The sequence below is a fragment of the Bidens hawaiensis genome, unplaced genomic scaffold (assembly GCF_021521415.1).
Source record: "Bidens hawaiensis isolate Kalapana, Puna unplaced genomic scaffold, B.hawaiensis_p1.1 tig00051520_1, whole genome shotgun sequence".
Classification (NCBI taxonomy): Eukaryota; Viridiplantae; Streptophyta; class Magnoliopsida; order Asterales; family Asteraceae; genus Bidens; species Bidens hawaiensis.
This window is the reverse complement of record NW_027499250.1, coordinates 45,501-63,008: the sequence shown is the minus strand read 5'-3', so window position 1 is coordinate 63,008 and position 17,508 is coordinate 45,501. Positions and strand designations below refer to the sequence as shown.

The window sequence follows — 17,508 nt, the reverse complement described above, 5'->3', positions numbered from 1 at the left end:
CCGTCTATTCAAATGAATACCGATTTTATTTATGAAGATGAGGAAGTTGTAGTTGAAGACGTCACTGCTGAGGAGTATCCTGACTTGTTTCAACACACAAATGTTGATCACGGGGCTCCCGTATTTAATGAGCAGATGTTTAAAGCAGCTGAGGATGATTTGGAGAAGATGTCTAAGGGTAAGAAGGTTGTGGATACTCCTTTCAACTCGATTGAGAACCCAACTGATGCTGATATTGAAAAGTGGTTCAGCTACAAGAAAGTGAGCAAGATTATCAAGGCTTATAGATATGTTGATCAAGAACAGAAGGATGAAACGGTTGCTCGTGCAAAGGCGAAGCAAATGACTTCATTCAAGACTGTGTCTAAAGTTCAAGGTGATATTGTTTCTTGGCTTTTCGATCTGAACTTAAAGTATGTATTGTGAAATGGGAGAAGGGAATTCAGTACTACGATAAGATTATGGACGTTCTTACTTTACCGCGTTGGGATGTTTATACCCTCGCGTGTCGTCCATTTATAAATCGAGGTGGTGACCGGGTAGCAGATTGGTTTCATCAACAACTGCTATTCGAGGTCAATTCTGGATTCAAGTTTCTAAAGCCCCAGGTCCCTACACGTAAACGTATTGATGAAATTGACCCAAGGACGGGCTGGAGGAAGCTTGCACTTAAGGTAATGCCACCAAAAACCTTGAAGTATGTGCCGATAAAGACGTTGAATCAACACATGGCCAGGTATTTCAACCGCTGGTATTACGATTATCGAACCGGCGAGGCCGTCATTGTCTTGGGAAAGGGTCTGAAGACTGAGCTTATTAAGATTATCGACCCAATGTGGTTGGTTAATTTAACCGAGACCGATAATGACGTGCTACACAAGAACAAGATTTTGATTGAACGCAATGAAGACTATGATCTGGCTATGCAATTCCAACGCGCTGTGGGTGTATGTTATGAGAATGGGATTCATAGCTGCAGAGATTGGCAGTCCAAGCGTTTCAAGTGAAGATCAAAGACAAAGAGCTCAAGACGAGGGGGTGTCTGTTAGTACACGGTTTTGCATCTTAAGTCTTTGTATTTATCGTTAACGTATTTGTCGTTTTGTTTAATGTAATAAACAATTAATATATCTGTGTAATTCGTTAATGTAATAGTCTAGTTCGCTAAGGATGTTTAGCGAACTAGATCTAAGTTAATTCCCTCCTGATTCGTTAAGGATGTTTAACGAATCAGGTGGTGTTTCGTTAATTTATTGTCTATTTAATGTATGTAACGAATTGGATGTTAGTTCGTTAGGGGATGTTAACGAACTAACTCCATCGTCTATTTATAGTGAACATTGTTCACACATTAATGTAAGTTTTGAGAGTTAATTAACGGACCTCTGCCCGATCTCTCTCTCAATCTTCATACTGATATTACTTATATACATACAACTAATACATATATATATATATAACGTATTAACTATAGATCAATGGCAATGATGAACTAGATCCGTATTAGGAGTTAATTTATATACAATTCAGATCTGAGATCTGTGTTAGTAAAGGGTTAACTGAGATCAAACAACAAGGACACGTGAAAACATTTTTAATACTTAACCCTAACCAAGACTCACCTAAGAATATATAAATGATTTTTAATAATTAACTACTTAATCAAACTTACTTTAACTAAATTAATTAACTAGACTTAACTTAACTTAACTTAACTGAACACTTGATAAAACTTAGAGACTTAACTGCAATCGGAGAAAACGTCTACCTAGCTAAGAATCATATTGAATGTATAATAAGATAATGGATTGAAGAATCTAATGACACCGGTTTCTAAGGATGACACAACTAAGGTTCACTCAAAGAAGGTAGATCACCTCTCGGTCTCACCAACAAACTCTAACTTACACTTAGTTGATTTTAAGAACCAACCGGGAAACGAATTGTTAAAGTGTTCTAATGTCGATACTCCTCTCGGTCTCACCGACACACTACCCTAATGGAGACGAATACTACGCAACCAAGGATAGAGGAACAATTTAGTTCAACTTAAACTCGATCAACTAATCGCTCACAAACCAAAACCCGACAAGAACCGAACCCGCTCTCGCGCGATCCTAAATCCTAACAAGTAAAATCTATGAGACGAGTTTACTTCTTATCACCTCTCGGTCTCTAAGAAGGTGCCTACCCGCTGAATCTAATCAATTAACATACTCACTTAAACCCTACAGTTGATCACCCCACAAACAATCTCTAAACACAAAGTAAAGAGTTCAAACAAGCTAAAATCAATCAAAACCGATTCAATCAATCAAAGCAAGAGGTATATGAGTATAATTAATAAAAAACACAGCCAATAAACACAACATAATTCAATGTTAAACCAAACTTTTCATTAACAAATCAAGTCATGATAATCAACAATCCATATTACTTACTAAAACCTAACAATAATGATCTATCCTAGGTAGAACTAACAAGATTAGCCTAACATGATTTTTGGACAATAGCTATACATTAATGTAAACATCATATTAATCATCAAAAACATATATAAAATCATTCAACAATCAATGATTATCAATAACAACTCAAACCCTAACTCAATTGCAAAAGAATTCACTTTAAAGAACAAAATCAAATAGTTATGAATCTTGAACAATAAAACAAAGTGTATAGATGTTATACTCAAGTATGGGGCTGAGTTATATGATGGAGGATACCTCGAGCTGCTGTCCCTAATCACCTTTTGCTTTCTTCTTCTTTCCTTGGCTCAACAAAAAAAAACAAAAACTGATTCCTTCTTGGATGTTAATTCCCGATCGGAATAATTAAACAAGGGGTGTTGGTTTGAGTTTTATATTATAGTTCTTGTTTGTTGTTGCGTGAAAATTTGTTTTCAGCCATCAATTATGTAATTAATTGGTGGTCTCCTTTTAAAAAACAAAACAAAACCAACTTGCTCCCCACTTGGCGACCAAAACCAAAATAATCAACTTTTTTCCTTTCTTTGCAATTTCCGATCGGCAGATTAGAGGGTTAAGGTGCTTGCTTGCATAGGGTTTTTTTCTTGTTATAATATATTATATATAGCACATGTAAGGCTTCTTATAAATGGGTCGGGTCGGGCTTTAACTTGGTGCTTCAAACTTGATCATACGAGCCTCTTTTATCTTCCAAAACCCGAACCTTTCTCTTTTAAAACTCGTCACCTACACAAAATAATAAACTTTGTAAGATCAAGTTAAAACGAGTTAAAAACATTATTTATTATATAAATTAGTAATAAAAAGATGATAAAATGGTACGGAAAATAAGTGTGTTTTACAACACATCATGAAGCTAGTGAAGATTTTGAGATTGTTGATCAATGCATGAATCGTGATGTGGGAAAGACACCTATGCTTCATGCAAACATGGCTGGTCAGGTAAATTTTTATCCTGATGAAATTAAACGTATCTGTGAATCATATGAAGAAATAGAATTTGTCATTAATTCTTTGATAACAGATTTAAATTCATAAAAATATGATTATAATAAGATGTTTCTTGACTATCAAAATGTGAAAGAGGCTTATGATAAGCTTCAAGCGTGTGAGAAGAACTTGTGGATAAAACTTTTGCAAGATGAAAAAATGATTTTTGTACTCACTAACACGGTTGAAGATAAAAAAATTGCCATAAATAGACATATTAATGAGAAAGTGGAACTCAAAAGAGAATTGCAATTAACAGTATTGGCTAGCTACATTATCAGATTATATATAGAGTTCTGAACTCTTATTAGTATAACAAAAAACAAAGATTATATTCATAACTTTTTTGCACACAATTGAGTTTTTACATGGAGGGGATCTCACACGGATTCATATTCATATCATAAGAAAAGACTACACACAGTTAATCTTCTTTCAGAGTATAGTGTTGATGCTACCTTCAAAATGGGTGATCCAAAAACATGTCAAATAACATATAAAAGTAGACAAACATTGAAAAGCAATAATTGACATTTCCTTAGGTTTTTTTTTAATTTGATTCATATTATAGTTTCTTTATTTGAATACCACTTTCTACATTAAACCTGCATGATAGTACTTGATCACAAGAATCATGATATTGTGTTATTATAATACAGCCAAAACTAAAGTTAACAATGTATCGGGTGTAGTAACATATCTACTTCAAAAAGCGGCACCGGAGCCAGTTGCCTTAAACGTCTAAGGCGCCGTCTTCGTAAATAAAGGCCCACAAAGTAGAAGCTGAATGAGAGGGCAATAGCAGAACAATCGAATAAGTCTATCGCATCAAGGTACCGCCCTGCACACAATCAATCATACAGGTAGGAGGTATATATAAAAAGAGATGATTATTTGGTTGTGAAAATGGAATGAAACAAGTTACATACATCTTGGTAGAAAGTCAAAAGGACTAAGTGTATAAAGAGCACCAAGAAGCACCTGCAAAGAATGAAAACATTCAACAACGAACACCATAAGAAGTAAGTGATTAAGAAGCGCTTAACTGCAACTAAACGCAGTCTGGTAAGGTAAGCAACAGGGCGATCAGGATCCATCATTGCTTGAATCAGTCTCTTGACAAACAAGGGCAGTTGAAGAAGTTGCTGTTGAAAATCACCAGATTACTTTTGAAAATGATCAAGTAATGAATATTCACATAAAACAAACAAACCAACCAGAATGAAACCAGAAGCGCCGCCAACAAACAAGCAATTGTACTGCTTCACATTCTTGAGAAGCTCACGTACCCCTTGATCATGCTGCTGCTGCTGCTGCTGGTATAAGGTTGATTCGGGCGTCAGCTTTGTAATGGGCCTTGAACACATAGGGCAGTTGCAGGGCTTGAAGGCTGCAACATGGGGCTTGGAAAGGAGCGGAGAAGGTGCCGAAGCAGATAGGGCAACAGTCGTCGGCCGGAGGTGATGGTGAAATTGTTCTTCTTCCATTATTAATTAATAGATGAGATCAAATGACTTGCTTCAACTTCATTAACAAAGAAAGATAAGGATGAGAGAGTACTTATCTATAATAGTTTATTGATTTGTTTGCGGTGTACGGCTGATACTCTTATTTGTCCTTTCGTTTATGGACAAAATATTATCCGATGCTAACAACAACAATAATGCTTTTATTCAACTCAAAAAATAGTTATGAAAATTCGCCCGTTTCACGATGGTGTTCATTTGACTATGATAACCCCAAAATGTCCACACACTCTATCAGCGGAGCCGATCTTACCTGCTGCTATCAGACAACGGTTTTCTAAGCCAGCCGCTTGTGTACCATATAGAGTCAAGTCGCCAGAAAATTAAAAAATAGATGCAAAGGCAACAACGACATTCTCACCATGGGTGTTGTTAAACATACCTTCCTTACACCATTTTTACTAAATATACACCCCCTTAACTTATTAGATAAATTACTATTACCCTTTAACATTATTTATATACATATTAGTCCCTACAACATATTTTTCACTTAATAATTTTCACTACATATATTAAAAACTATCAAGTATTACTATTAATTTATTTTTTTAGTATTAATATTGTAAATATTTATAATATATATTTTTTTAATTTTAATAGTATATATATTTATAATATCCTTATTTTACCTCTTTATCTTTTACAAAATAAACCCGAAACTCGAAAACCTAAAACCCTAAACCCAAACCCTAAACTCTAAACCCTAAACCTGAAACCCGAAAACCTAAACCCTAAACTCTAAACCCTAAACCCGAAACCGGAAACCCGAAAAACCTAAAACCTAAACCCGAACCCTAAACCCTAAACCCGAAAACCTAAACCCTAAACCCGAAACCGTAAACTCGAAATCATAAAAAAAACGCAACTTGTAAAAAAATATGAAATCCTTGTTTTTGTGCTAACTTAGTAATTATATAATTTCAAGGGGTAATATTAAAGTTCGTTTTTCCAAGGGGGTATGACAAGCAACCAGAGAGGTACATTTAGCCTGACCCTCTCACCATCGGCCTCTAATAGTTTCCGTTGGCCTCTTAGAGAATCAAAAACAAAGGGTCTAGCAATATAAATGATGAACAGTTGAGGAATTGTAAAAATATATAACAAAACTTTGACGGTGCAGTGAAAATGGACATTATTATTTTTTTTAATACGCTATATCAGTTGACGTCATTTTCTTTAACATATGTTAAATTTTTATGTAAGCTTCGGTCTATACATTACATAAAATCATTAATTTTAATACGTTATAACTTTTTACGTCGTTTTTTTAACATATGTTAAAACTTTTATGTAAGCTTCGGTCTATGCATTACATGGGAGAGTGATTTTTGTCTTCTTATTCTTAAGTTGACTATTTATAGGATCTTTAACCCAAATCTAAAATTTATTGAAGAACTTGATCACAAATAATCCAATAAACCAACGATTGATATGAAAAAGATATATATAAGATCATGTGGACATTTTGAAAAAGATATATAAGATCATAACGCCTCACATGTGGACATTTTGCGTCATGTGGTGTCCGGTCAGATTTTCCAAATTTAAAAAAAACAGAGTGTAGTCATAATGTCCCACCCTTGAGCATTTTGAGCCAAGTCACTTTTACATTTTTTTTGTTTTTTTATTTTATTAAAAGTAACAAATAATAATAACATTTTATTAAAATAATATTACATTAAAATGAAAACAAAAATTACTCGTCTCCATCGTCACCCTCGTTGTCGTCGTCGTCTTCATCATCGTATTCATCGTTGCCCTCGTTTTGGTTTTCACTTTCACATGGCAAGCGTCTATTCATCTAGAGATGTTGGACCAAATCCCCCTTAAGCACGTTATGTATTTCTCTTAACCGCACGAAATACGCGTTTTCAAGTCTTTGCTCCATACTTGCTGGAGTTCGTGGTGGATCCAAGTCCGGTATGAAATTTGGACATATTGCCCTTCTCTTGTCTTCGATGATCATGTTATGTGTAATGATACACGCATACATAGCACTTTTCATTCTTTTTAAAGACCATATATGAAAATTCACTAGATGCTAGCGTTGTTGAAGAACCCCAAAACACCTCTCAATATCCTTTTTTCGATATATATATACACACACACACACATACGTATCCATAGATACATATTACATACTTAACTTGCTTCTTTCATTGATACATACATACATACGTACGTACGTACGTACATTCATACTTGCATTCTTTCATACTTCCATACTTACATTCTTTCATACTTTTGTACTTTCATACTTTATGGTTTTAACTCATTTAATACATACATAACTATCTCTACGTTTTAAAGAGCATTCCGTCCTATAACCTCACAAGTATTATTAGGGTCTGGTCCCTACCATCGCAGATATTTTAAGGGTCTAGTCCTTATAATCACATATATTATAAGGGTTTGGTCTCTAACATCACATATATTATAAGGGTCTGGTCCCTATCCTCATAGATATAATAAGAGTCTGGTCCCTAACTCACAGATATTATAAGGGTCTGGTCCCTATCCTCATAGATATTATCAGGGTCTGGTCCCTATCCTCACAGATATTATAAGGGTCCGGTCCCTTCATTTCATACCGCCATACAACCATACTACCATACATACATTTCTTTTATTTGTATATATACTTATAATTCTTTCTACATTCATTCAACATTTCTATATCATTCATATATCGTTCACAAAACATTCATATAACGTACACTTACCACCTAAATTAAGCGTGTTAACTAATCACATCGAGTATGCACACAACCCCGAAAACATAACAAGAAAATTGGGCTAGAAACTCACATGTATCTTGTTCTTCTCCGAGTTAACAGTAATACACTTCCTTAGCTGTGCACGGCTAACTGTGTAATAATTATAAGTATCAATTAAGTACCTCTAACTATTTCATCTAATCGAATCACAATTCTAATCGAATCACAGTTTAACCGAATGACAGTTCTAACAGAATGATAGTTCTAATTGAATCACCATTCTAATCGAATCACCGATTCTAATCGAATCGAATCTCAATTCGATTCGATTTGTTTCCATTCGATTCGATTCATTTTCATCCGATTCGATTCGTTTCTCCAAAACCCGATTCAAACATGGTTTATTTGTATCTTTTATTCCTAATCACATCTTTACATCTCGTTATGCCTGTTTTAATGATAAACGAGTTATGAGCCATAAAAAGTTTGTTTTCGTAGTTTAACTTGGTCCAAACGCCACACGTATTACTCGTTTCATTCCAAACAACGTGTTTATGTTCAATCTTACATTTTTCTCACATAATATGGTCCAATTTACCAACCTACTAAGTTTCATGTAAAACCAACTTTGTTTACCCGTCCTTTTCACGTACCGAACACTACTCGTTTTACCCGAAATGAACTAACTAACCCGTTTACTTGCAAGTTCATTACTCTATCAATAATCATGGCCCGTTCTATCATCCTACCAATTTTCATGCAAATCCGTATATGAAAAGTAAACCTTTTTAACAAAACGTACCTTTGAGGTTTATGTTCAAAATCACTCGAATAGACCAAAACCATATCAAAGGAACTCGGAATTGAGTGATTCAAGCGTCCATGGAACCGTCTCACCCCGATATACAAACCCATCAGCTCGCCGTCTCCAGAAAACGCTGCTACAGTCACCGAAGAAGCTGGACAGTTTTCGAAAAATTACATTTTTAACTGTTACGATTTTGTTGATAAAACTGGACTTCCCGACCTATGATCAAAGATCTGATCAGTGGAAATCTTTATTTATATGCCATAAACATTCAGTAAACATTTGAGACTAAATCGATGGTTAGATCTCCGGGAATCATCGGATCTTCTTGGGTTGTTCTCTCAAAAACAGGAATTTTGGTAAGGAGGGAGTTTGGAGGCTAGGGTAGTTATAATGAGATTGTGGCCACATTTATAAGAAAAGGGTATGGTTTCATTTTTAACTTTTCATCTAGTGACACTTATTCCCCTCCTACTTTAGATAATTACATTTATCTTCTATAATTTAATTAAACCCAATTCATTTAAATACCAATAAAACTTGGGATGTTACACGTCTACCCACCTTATAAGAGGTTTCGTCCTTGAAACCTGCTTAGTCCTTGTAAAAGGTATACTACCTGTATTCACATGTCGTACACGTGCCGTCCCAGGGAGAACGTGTATAAAACCTGTAACCACCGTGAAGTCGGGAGTCGACATCTCGTACATGTGCCGTCTCAGCGAGAACGACACGGCATGTGGCTCAACAAATCAGGTGGCTGTGTATTCGAATGTCGAATAGAACTCATGTGTGAGCTCGACATACAAAATCAAGTCACACATGAGAACTTGGGCCCACCGATATGGCAGCATCTGCCTCAATCTCTCCTCTACCCCCAATGTAGCCAGTAATACCCAATCAAATGTCTGATGCCTGAACAGCCGCATCCCCCGAATCCTGGTCAACATAGTATCCTCCCCAGAAAGAAGACCGAACATGAGTACCATGCGATGAGTGCGGCGACCATCTCCAACAATGTCATCTCGCTCTATGTTAAGAGTAATTGGTAACTCCGGACCGTCATAACGTATCTCGCAAGGCAGTCTCGGGGGCTGCTCGACAAAACGTTGGGGGTCAGGTGCATCCTGAGGAGCAACAACAGGGTCACGGTGGCCCAAACCCTCTGGTCTCTCCTTTTGGTCCCGGTGGCGCGTGAAGATTCTGGTACGTCGGACATGTCTGTAAAATATAAAACATGCAAGTTAGATATGTCGACAATAATCTGTAATGACGACCGTATAGCATTTTGGTCACAGTTGTCCCACATAATAAATTAACATTAAAATTATAAAATAAAAAAATAAATAAAGATTAAAATTCGGGAACACCATGTATAATATTTATAAAACCAGATTGTCCTGCCCGAATGGATATTGGGTACGGGCGGTTCAATCCATATTCAATTAAAATTCAATCTAACAAAGTATCCCCACGACTCGATTAAACTAAACAGACAACTCGATCTACTTACAACACGTTCACACAATGCCTCGATCAAGTACACAAACAAACGATTGACAACCTCGGAACAATGTGCAAACAACTAAATCATGTGCCGACAAAATAAATAATTAAATGACGTGTCGGGTTTGTGATATAGAGTATTAATAAAATATTATTATATGTAATTCAAAAATCGTTTGATACCGAAACCTCACTATCATTAATTAATAGGCTGAGGGGTGTGGGGGGCGCGAGAGGGGGCGTGAGTGGGGGCGCCAGCCAATAATATTGTGACGTGTGGCAGAGAGAGAAACTTGATAAGATGGGTGTTGGTAGTGGTGATAGCGCCCCGGGCCATGGTGTGGAGGGGCGCGAGAGGGGGCGCGAGCGGTTTATTTTTTTATTTTTTTATAAATGTATTAAAAAAACGTATTATTAAAAAAACAAGAAATTATTTAAAAAAACACACATTAATTAAAAAAACACATTAATATATAAAAAAAAAATTAAAGTACTAAAGAAAAACATTATTCTTATTATTCGGCTTCGTCTTCTTCGATTAACCTCTTCCGGATACGTTCCTTTTGTTTTTCCATCAGCATTTGGTCGACCGGATTTAGGTGGCTGAAGTCTCTTGCAAGGAAGTCCAAATCTCTCATTCTTTTTTTTTCCTTTTTGTCAATAGAGACCACCTCCATGGTTTTGTTGAATTTATTGAGGGATTCAACAAGATCGTTGATGTTTACGGCTTCCCCCTCAGCCGGTTTTTTCCCCCTGGCGTCCCTTCCCAATGGCCGCCTCCTCAGAAGTGACTATCCAAGCCCGACACAGGGCTTCCTTCTCATCCGATGACCACGGAGTGATTTTCCGTTTCGTCCTTCCGGTCGAAGCCGAACCCGACCGTCCGTTGCAATTTGTTTTTTCCGGTGGACGCGTCTTCTTTGTCCCGCAGCTTCACCTTCTGGTTCTTGTGTCTCCGGAACTACAAAGTTAGGAGACGGTTGTATGTTGGATGGTTGAAAGCCGGATGGTTGTTGCGACCCCGAATAAAACATCGCTTGGTCCGGTGCCGACCATAAATCGTCGTAACTGTAATCTGATTCTAGGTTTGGGTACCAATTTCCAGCCATGTTTTTAAAAAAAGGTTTGGAAGATGGGGTGATTTTGGGTTTTGGGTGTGGTATGTGATATTGGTATGTGATATTGGTGTTGGTTTGGGTTTGATATAGGTTAATAGAGAGAAAAGATTGTATGTTATATTGTTGTGGGTTTGTGTTGGATATAGGTGAAATATATAGAGAAATTTGTATGGAAAAAAATTTTTTTTTTTAATAAAAAACGAGCCCAAACGGCTATATTCACACAAACCAAGAAACCTTCACGCCATTCTCAGCCGCTAGCCCATCCGCGCCTGCCTCTTTTTCCGCGCTCGCGCCCCTCCCGCGCCCCTCTCGCGCCTCGGTGGTGTGGTGCTCGCGCCCCGGGGCGCGAACGGCTGTCCTGTTGCGCCCTTTCTCGCGCTCCACACCCCTCAGCCTAAACTTGCACCCCACCCATCAAACTAGTTCTTTAAACAAAATCTGACAATGTAAGCTAATATTCTCCAAATACCGTACCCCACCAATGGACCCAACAACCATGATAATTCTCACCCGACCACCCTTAGACATAAGCTATCTACCCACAAAATGCTAACAATATCAAATAAGATATCTAAATATCAAGTAACAAACCAATCCAAAAACTCCGATAATTGAAATCCCGACATGAAATTATCAACAAAACATTTAAAGTAAACCGTACCTCAATGTCGGAATTAAAATCGACTAATAATCGGAAAATAGAACGACGATGGTGGGAATGACCGGTGATGGTTGGTTTGGGTAGCTACATTGGTGGTGGTTGGTGGTGATGGTGTGTGGTGACAGTGAACGGCGGTGGTGACTGGTTGTGTTTGATGATGGTGTAACGGTCGAAGATAGAGATGTTCAAAACGGTTTGGGACTAGGAACCGGAACCGGTTCCTAACCGGTTCCTATATTCAAAACCCCCTTTTAAACCGGTTCCAGGCTCGAACCGGTTAGGGAACCGATCCGGTTCTCCCACCCTCGGACCCCTAACCTATCTAACCGGTTCTTACCGGTTCCTAACCCGGTTCCTGTACCGTAACCGGTCAAAAACGGCTATTTTTGACCCCAACGGTCAAAAACGGCCAAAAAAAACGGTTAGGAACCGGTTCCGGTTCGGTTCCGGTTCCTACCCGCCCCCACTCAGAAATGCAAGAACCGGTCACGGATCATCGGGTTGAATCAGATAGGGTCCGATTCCTACAAAAAACGGGTAGGAACCGGTTCGGGTCCGGTTCGGGTCCACCGGTTCGGTTCCAGGAACCGGTTTCGTTGAACATCTCTAGTCGAAGATGGTGATTGTGGTGGCTTTGGTGGTAGTGATGGCCAAAATAAGCCACTCGTAAGGACTTTTCTAGCCGTTTTTTGGCCACTAAAGTGACCCCTCACACGCGCAGACGAATGCGTGTGTTCCAACACGGATCTGACATCCTCCTCCGGTATGCGTCGTTTGATCATCTGATTTGCATCAATTTTGAACAAGTTCGAGTCATCTCAAATGTACAGTTTAGCTTGTCACATCAAGTGTTTCTTCTTCCTCCTTGGCCAATGCTCCGATGTATCACAGGAGTGACGGCGGTGTTGCCCCTCCCATTCCCGTCGTCTTCCTTTCCCCGTTTCCCCTTTGTGCATATTTGGAAGAACCAAATTAGGGGTTTTGACTTTTGAGTTCTTCCAAATATGGAGACTCAAGTTCAACGAAATTAGGGGTTTTTCTATGTTGATGAAGCTGCATCTTGTTATGTCAGGTCTGAGAACACAAATTGGATTTTAAGATTACGGGTTTGGGTGGATCTAAATCCCCTGTTTAGGGATGTTGGCCAGGGAGGGGGTGGTAGTGATGGTTAGATTTAAGAATTTAGGGTTATGAAGATAAAAAGAAGGAATGTGATTTAAGGAAAAGAGAAAATAAATAAAATAAAGAAAATTACCTGTTTATCATTGTCTTAACGGATAAAATAAACGGGGTTAGAAAATGGTACTAAATTTGCAAGTTTTAGAAAACTGAAGTAGTCATTTGCAATAAACTCAAAAATAGTACTAAAGCTGAGTAATTAGACAAACTACAGATACAAAAATGACATTTAACTCAATATAGTATAATCCTAACGAATGCAAGAGCATTCTCATCTTTATAATTACAATACAAAACACTAAATTTCTCTCTAATGTTCAATTATAAAATACTTTTTATATCTTTATCATTATAGTTTACCCTTTCCTCTACTTACAACCAATCCAACAAATATTAAAAAAATAGGGACAAACAAAGTTTCTCCAAATTTACAAAAAAATCACTACATTTTCTTTCTCCATCCTATATTTTAACTCACAACCACTCAAAACCCCACCATATAATTTACAAACTCTCATATTGGGAATGCTATAAGCTGTGAAAAAAACCAACAAAAAGGAACTAAGATATAAGAGTACTAATTAATCATAGTGGCATTGGGATCCAATCGATATCATATAGTGGCAAGAAACTCGTATATCTGATCATAAACTTCATTTGGTTTGATTAGATTACATTTTCAGACAACCAAACCAAGTTCACAGTTGCCAAATATATGTTTCATCAAGCATCATCTAATTTCTCCTTTCGTTTCAACGGCATTGATTATAACTGTAGTCTATAACCACCAAACAACACACGATTTGTAAATAGAAAACAACCTAAAATTCATAATCCAAACAACCAAAAATATCTAACTACAAACCAACCAACCAACAAAACAATGATCAAACACCTGACACCGGAATAGGCTTAACCGCGGTCTGAATCCTCCTAAACGCAACCTTCACCCGTTCCTTCAAACCCTCGTTTTCACTCTCAACTTCACCCGTTTGTTTATCAAGATACGCGACATTATCATCAACCGTTATAACCAGCCTTCCGTCTTCCCCATACTTCACATTCCCAAACAAATTCAACAACAAAGCATGAATTATCTTTTCGCTCTTCTTCAACTCTTCAACTCCTTCATCTTTAATCACTTCTTCAACCACTTTAGGCATTTCCCGACTCGCATTCAACACCAAAGCTACAACAGAATCCGACACCATGTCACTTATCGGGTCAGCTGTCCACTGCAACGAGAGATGATTCTCTGAATCTTGCCTCACGGTAACCCGTTCATGCACCTGCAAAGTCAACACCCCTGTTTCCTCATCCGGCACCGACTCAACACTTTCATAAATCTGTTTCAGTCTATGTTTTATCACACCAAACGCACCCGAATACGGGATTGTTATCCTTTGCGTGACGTTAGCGGTTGAAAGCTGAGAAAAAACGTGGAGATCGTCAGGTGCAATTATCTGATACGAAAACCCTTTTCTCACTAACAACCCGCTCACGTTCTCACCGTTATCTGGGGTCCGTTCGGCTAACTTCCCGATAGTTTTCGCCATTTTCTCTACGTTGAACGGCATTTCAACCGACTGACAGTTTTTTGGGGTGTAGAGTTTCGTGTTACGGTCCGTGAAATGTGTTACGAGTTTTTGTTTAAGCCGGCCCATTTCGTTTGCTTCACCGTGAACGAGAATAATATTTGGTGGCATAAGTTCTTCTAGAAAAGTAGTCGTTTGCGCTGAGTCAGCATGAGCCGAGAATGATATGTAGTGAACCTGCATGTTAAGCGGTGCGGTTAACCCGTTCATGAGAGTCACTTCTTTCGGCTCGTTAATTATAGTTTTCGCTAACGTGCCTTCAACAACATAACCGGGTATGAGACACACGTTTTTCTTCTCAGCACACCATTTGTCAAATAACTGCCGGGATAACCCACTTTGAAGACTACCCGGACTCGCCATCACAACCGAGGGTCCCACATCGTTAAACTCGTCGATACTTTTTAACGGTGAAATGTGCTTGAAATCAAACGGGTTTGAGTTTGCAAACTGGTTACGAATCCGTTCATTCATGGCGTTTATGTATGTTTGATAAACCGCCATGCAACGTTTCGCAAGCGGAGACGCATAGTATATCGGGACATTGTGTAACTCAGGGTGGTTTGACCAGTACTCGTCAAGAATTAAGAGTAGTTCTTGGGCTCGACCAAGGGCAAACGCAGGAATTAACACACGACCGCCTTGGGCCACAGTTGAATGAATGACATCTGTGAACCGTTTTTCACGAATGTGTCTCGGTTGGTGAAGTTGAACCCCGTAAGTTGCCTCGATTATGCATACGTCTGGTGAAAATTGAGGCAACTCAGCGGCTCGAAGATGGCGATCTTCTTCGCGTGAGTAATCTCCCGTGTAGAGTACACGCACACCAGCTATGTCCACCATGAACATGGCTGCACCGAGCACGTGGCCGGCTGTGTAACACCAGAACCGGATCCCGTTGACTTCTAGTGTTTGATGGAAGTCAATAACCTGCAAAATGTGGACATCAAATTAAATGAAATAATCTTACAAGTCAATTGTGATTTTCATAAATTAACTAATTGAGAAGAAAGAGTAGATTAATCGACTATTATGTAGATTTGATCATATATAATCATGTAACTTGAATATAATCAACAAAAGAAACACTGTCATGCAGATTGGAAAAAAAACGAATGGCATAACAGATTATAATATCTAATATGTATTATCAATTTATCATATATACTCGGGTAAAAATAATACAATAGATAAGACACTATTATGTAAATTAAAATCAGACAAAAATTAAAATGAGTTATTATGCAAATGTAATAACATAAATCTTGTAAATTTAATATGATGAAAAAATTCGCAAATTGTATTTGTACTGTTACACATACTTAAATATAAAAAGAGCAAACCTTGTGCATGAGACTTCCGCATGTGCGGGGCCAGCGGTGTTGGGCACTTGGGCCAGCTATAATATGATATATGTATACTATATAATCAAATAAAGAAATAGTAAACAGTCAACTGCAATATGTAACTAAAACTGTGATGAGGTATTTAATTGTCACTAAGTTATTCGTATTATTGAAAAGAACTGAGTGAGCATGTCATGCATATAGATTGTTCATCATCGATATATTTCAGTATGCAACAAGCACCAAGATGCTCCAATTAGTTAAATCTTAGCATGTTTTGTTAAAGCATTCAACTTGACTCCTTTAAGGTATAGGCAAACATAGAGAAAGTGTGAATGAAACAAACCTCAATTTTATCCATGGATCGTAGGATGTCTTGTTCATCAAATAGCATGTCTTCAACTGAAACTTTGCTGACTTTGACAAAATCTGATAAAAGCAGCTTGTAAATAGCCTTTGTTGCGTGCGTCATGAAGACCCGTCCCTTGAAAGTAGTCTGGAAAAGAAACAGTTTAGTTAGCTGAAATCTAAAGTGAAAGCGAGATGACAGAAAGGTAACAAAACCTTTTCGAGAAAGTAAGGAAGAGAGGCAGCATGATCCAAGTGAAAACTGCACAAAACAAAGTTAAAAGAAACTTAATAAATAGTATGCAAGTTGTGAAGTTAAAAGGTATAAGCAAGTCTTACTGAGTAATGAGAAGCACATCGATGGTAGAGGGGTCGATTTCATCAAAGTAAGGTAAAGCAGCCATACCAGAAAAGCCGGGATGAATTCCACAATCAAACTATTCAGAATAAAAATGTTAGAAATCACAAGCAGATGATGATGAATTATATTATATATGCATACCATGATGGTTTTGCCTTTGAATGTCATGAAAACACAAGATCTTCCAACCTCGCTTCCAGCGCCTAAGGGAGTAATAGTCATGACATCGGACTCTCTAGTCAGAGTGGAATCACGCCGCTTCAATGATTGCCCTTGCCCCCCGACGATTGAAGCCATTTGTTGAACACACTACCAATTCCAATTTGGGGAAAACAAAATCAATCAAAACTCAACTTCACCAGATTTAGCTACCTGGAGTCGGAGCTCAACAACTCTGCCTTGCCTCAAACCCTAATTTCAAACAAAAAAAACAACTCTGCCTTGCCTCAAACTCTGCCTTGTTACAATATCACGCAACATGCAGATATTGTATGGGATATTTTGAGTAAAGTTTTTTTATCTGTATTTTAATTGTTTAAATTAGTTTTCTATTTCGAGTTGTTTAACTAAAAGTTGAAAAACGTTTAACAATATTACTGCCACTAGTCCATATGTAACTTTTAACTTTTTTTTAAGAGAAAATATTGATCCTTTTTTTTAAGAGAAAATTACTGCCACTAGTCTATTTTACAATTAATGCAATTTTTAAGGCCTTATAACTATAAGGCCGAACCGTGAAACCAAACCAAACCAAACCAAACCGTTAATAACGGTTTTGGAATTCGATTATCAGAAACCGTTAATAAAGGTTCAGCTCACGGTTTGACCTAACCGAACCATGAACATCTCTAGCATATA

At 37.7% G+C, this 17,508-nt stretch overlaps 2 protein-coding genes across 2 annotated transcripts; both read right to left on the bottom strand.

The window, feature by feature from the left end:
- Positions 1–4,036: 4,036 nt before the first annotated feature.
- LOC143599122 (uncharacterized) lies at positions 4,037–4,874 on the bottom strand. Its single transcript, XM_077077158.1, has 4 exons — positions 4,697–4,874; positions 4,526–4,624; positions 4,409–4,460; positions 4,037–4,320 (listed from the first exon to the last, which is right to left on the bottom strand). The coding sequence occupies exons 1-4, from the start codon at positions 4,844–4,846 to the stop codon at positions 4,151–4,153; spliced, it is 471 nt and encodes a 156-aa protein (XP_076933273.1). The 5' UTR covers positions 4,847–4,874; the 3' UTR covers positions 4,037–4,150.
- An 8,767-nt stretch (positions 4,875–13,641) lies between these two features.
- On the bottom strand, positions 13,642–17,069 carry LOC143599124 (cleavage and polyadenylation specificity factor subunit 3-I-like). The gene is made up of 5 exons (XM_077077159.1): positions 16,792–17,069; positions 16,629–16,726; positions 16,506–16,551; positions 16,288–16,437; positions 13,642–15,525 (listed from the first exon to the last, which is right to left on the bottom strand). Exons 1-5 carry the CDS (start codon positions 16,945–16,947, stop codon positions 13,888–13,890), a joined length of 2,088 nt encoding a protein of 695 aa, XP_076933274.1. The 5' UTR covers positions 16,948–17,069; the 3' UTR covers positions 13,642–13,887.
- Positions 17,070–17,508: the final 439 nt, after the last annotated feature.

Excerpts from the sequence above, each read along its gene's own strand:
- LOC143599122 (XM_077077158.1), bottom strand. The coding sequence starts at position 4,846 with ATGTGTTCAAGGCCCATTACAAAGCTGACGCCCGAATCAACCTTATAC. Across the intron at positions 4,625-4,696 it reads GCGCTTCTGGTTTCATTCTG|CAACTTCTTCAACTGCCCTT; the intron begins GTTGGTTTGTTT and ends GATTTTCAACAG. Across the intron at positions 4,321-4,408 it reads TTTTGACTTTCTACCAAGAT|GGCGGTACCTTGATGCGATA; the intron begins GTATGTAACTTG and ends GATTGTGTGCAG.
- LOC143599124 (XM_077077159.1), bottom strand. The coding sequence starts at position 16,947 with ATGGCTTCAATCGTCGGGGGGCAAGGGCAATCATTGAAGCGGCGTGAT. Across the intron at positions 16,552-16,628 it reads GATGTGCTTCTCATTACTCA|TTTTCACTTGGATCATGCTG; the intron begins GTAAGACTTGCT and ends TGTTTTGTGCAG. Across the intron at positions 16,438-16,505 it reads TTCCTTACTTTCTCGAAAAG|ACTACTTTCAAGGGACGGGT; the intron begins GTTTTGTTACCT and ends TTTCTTTTCCAG.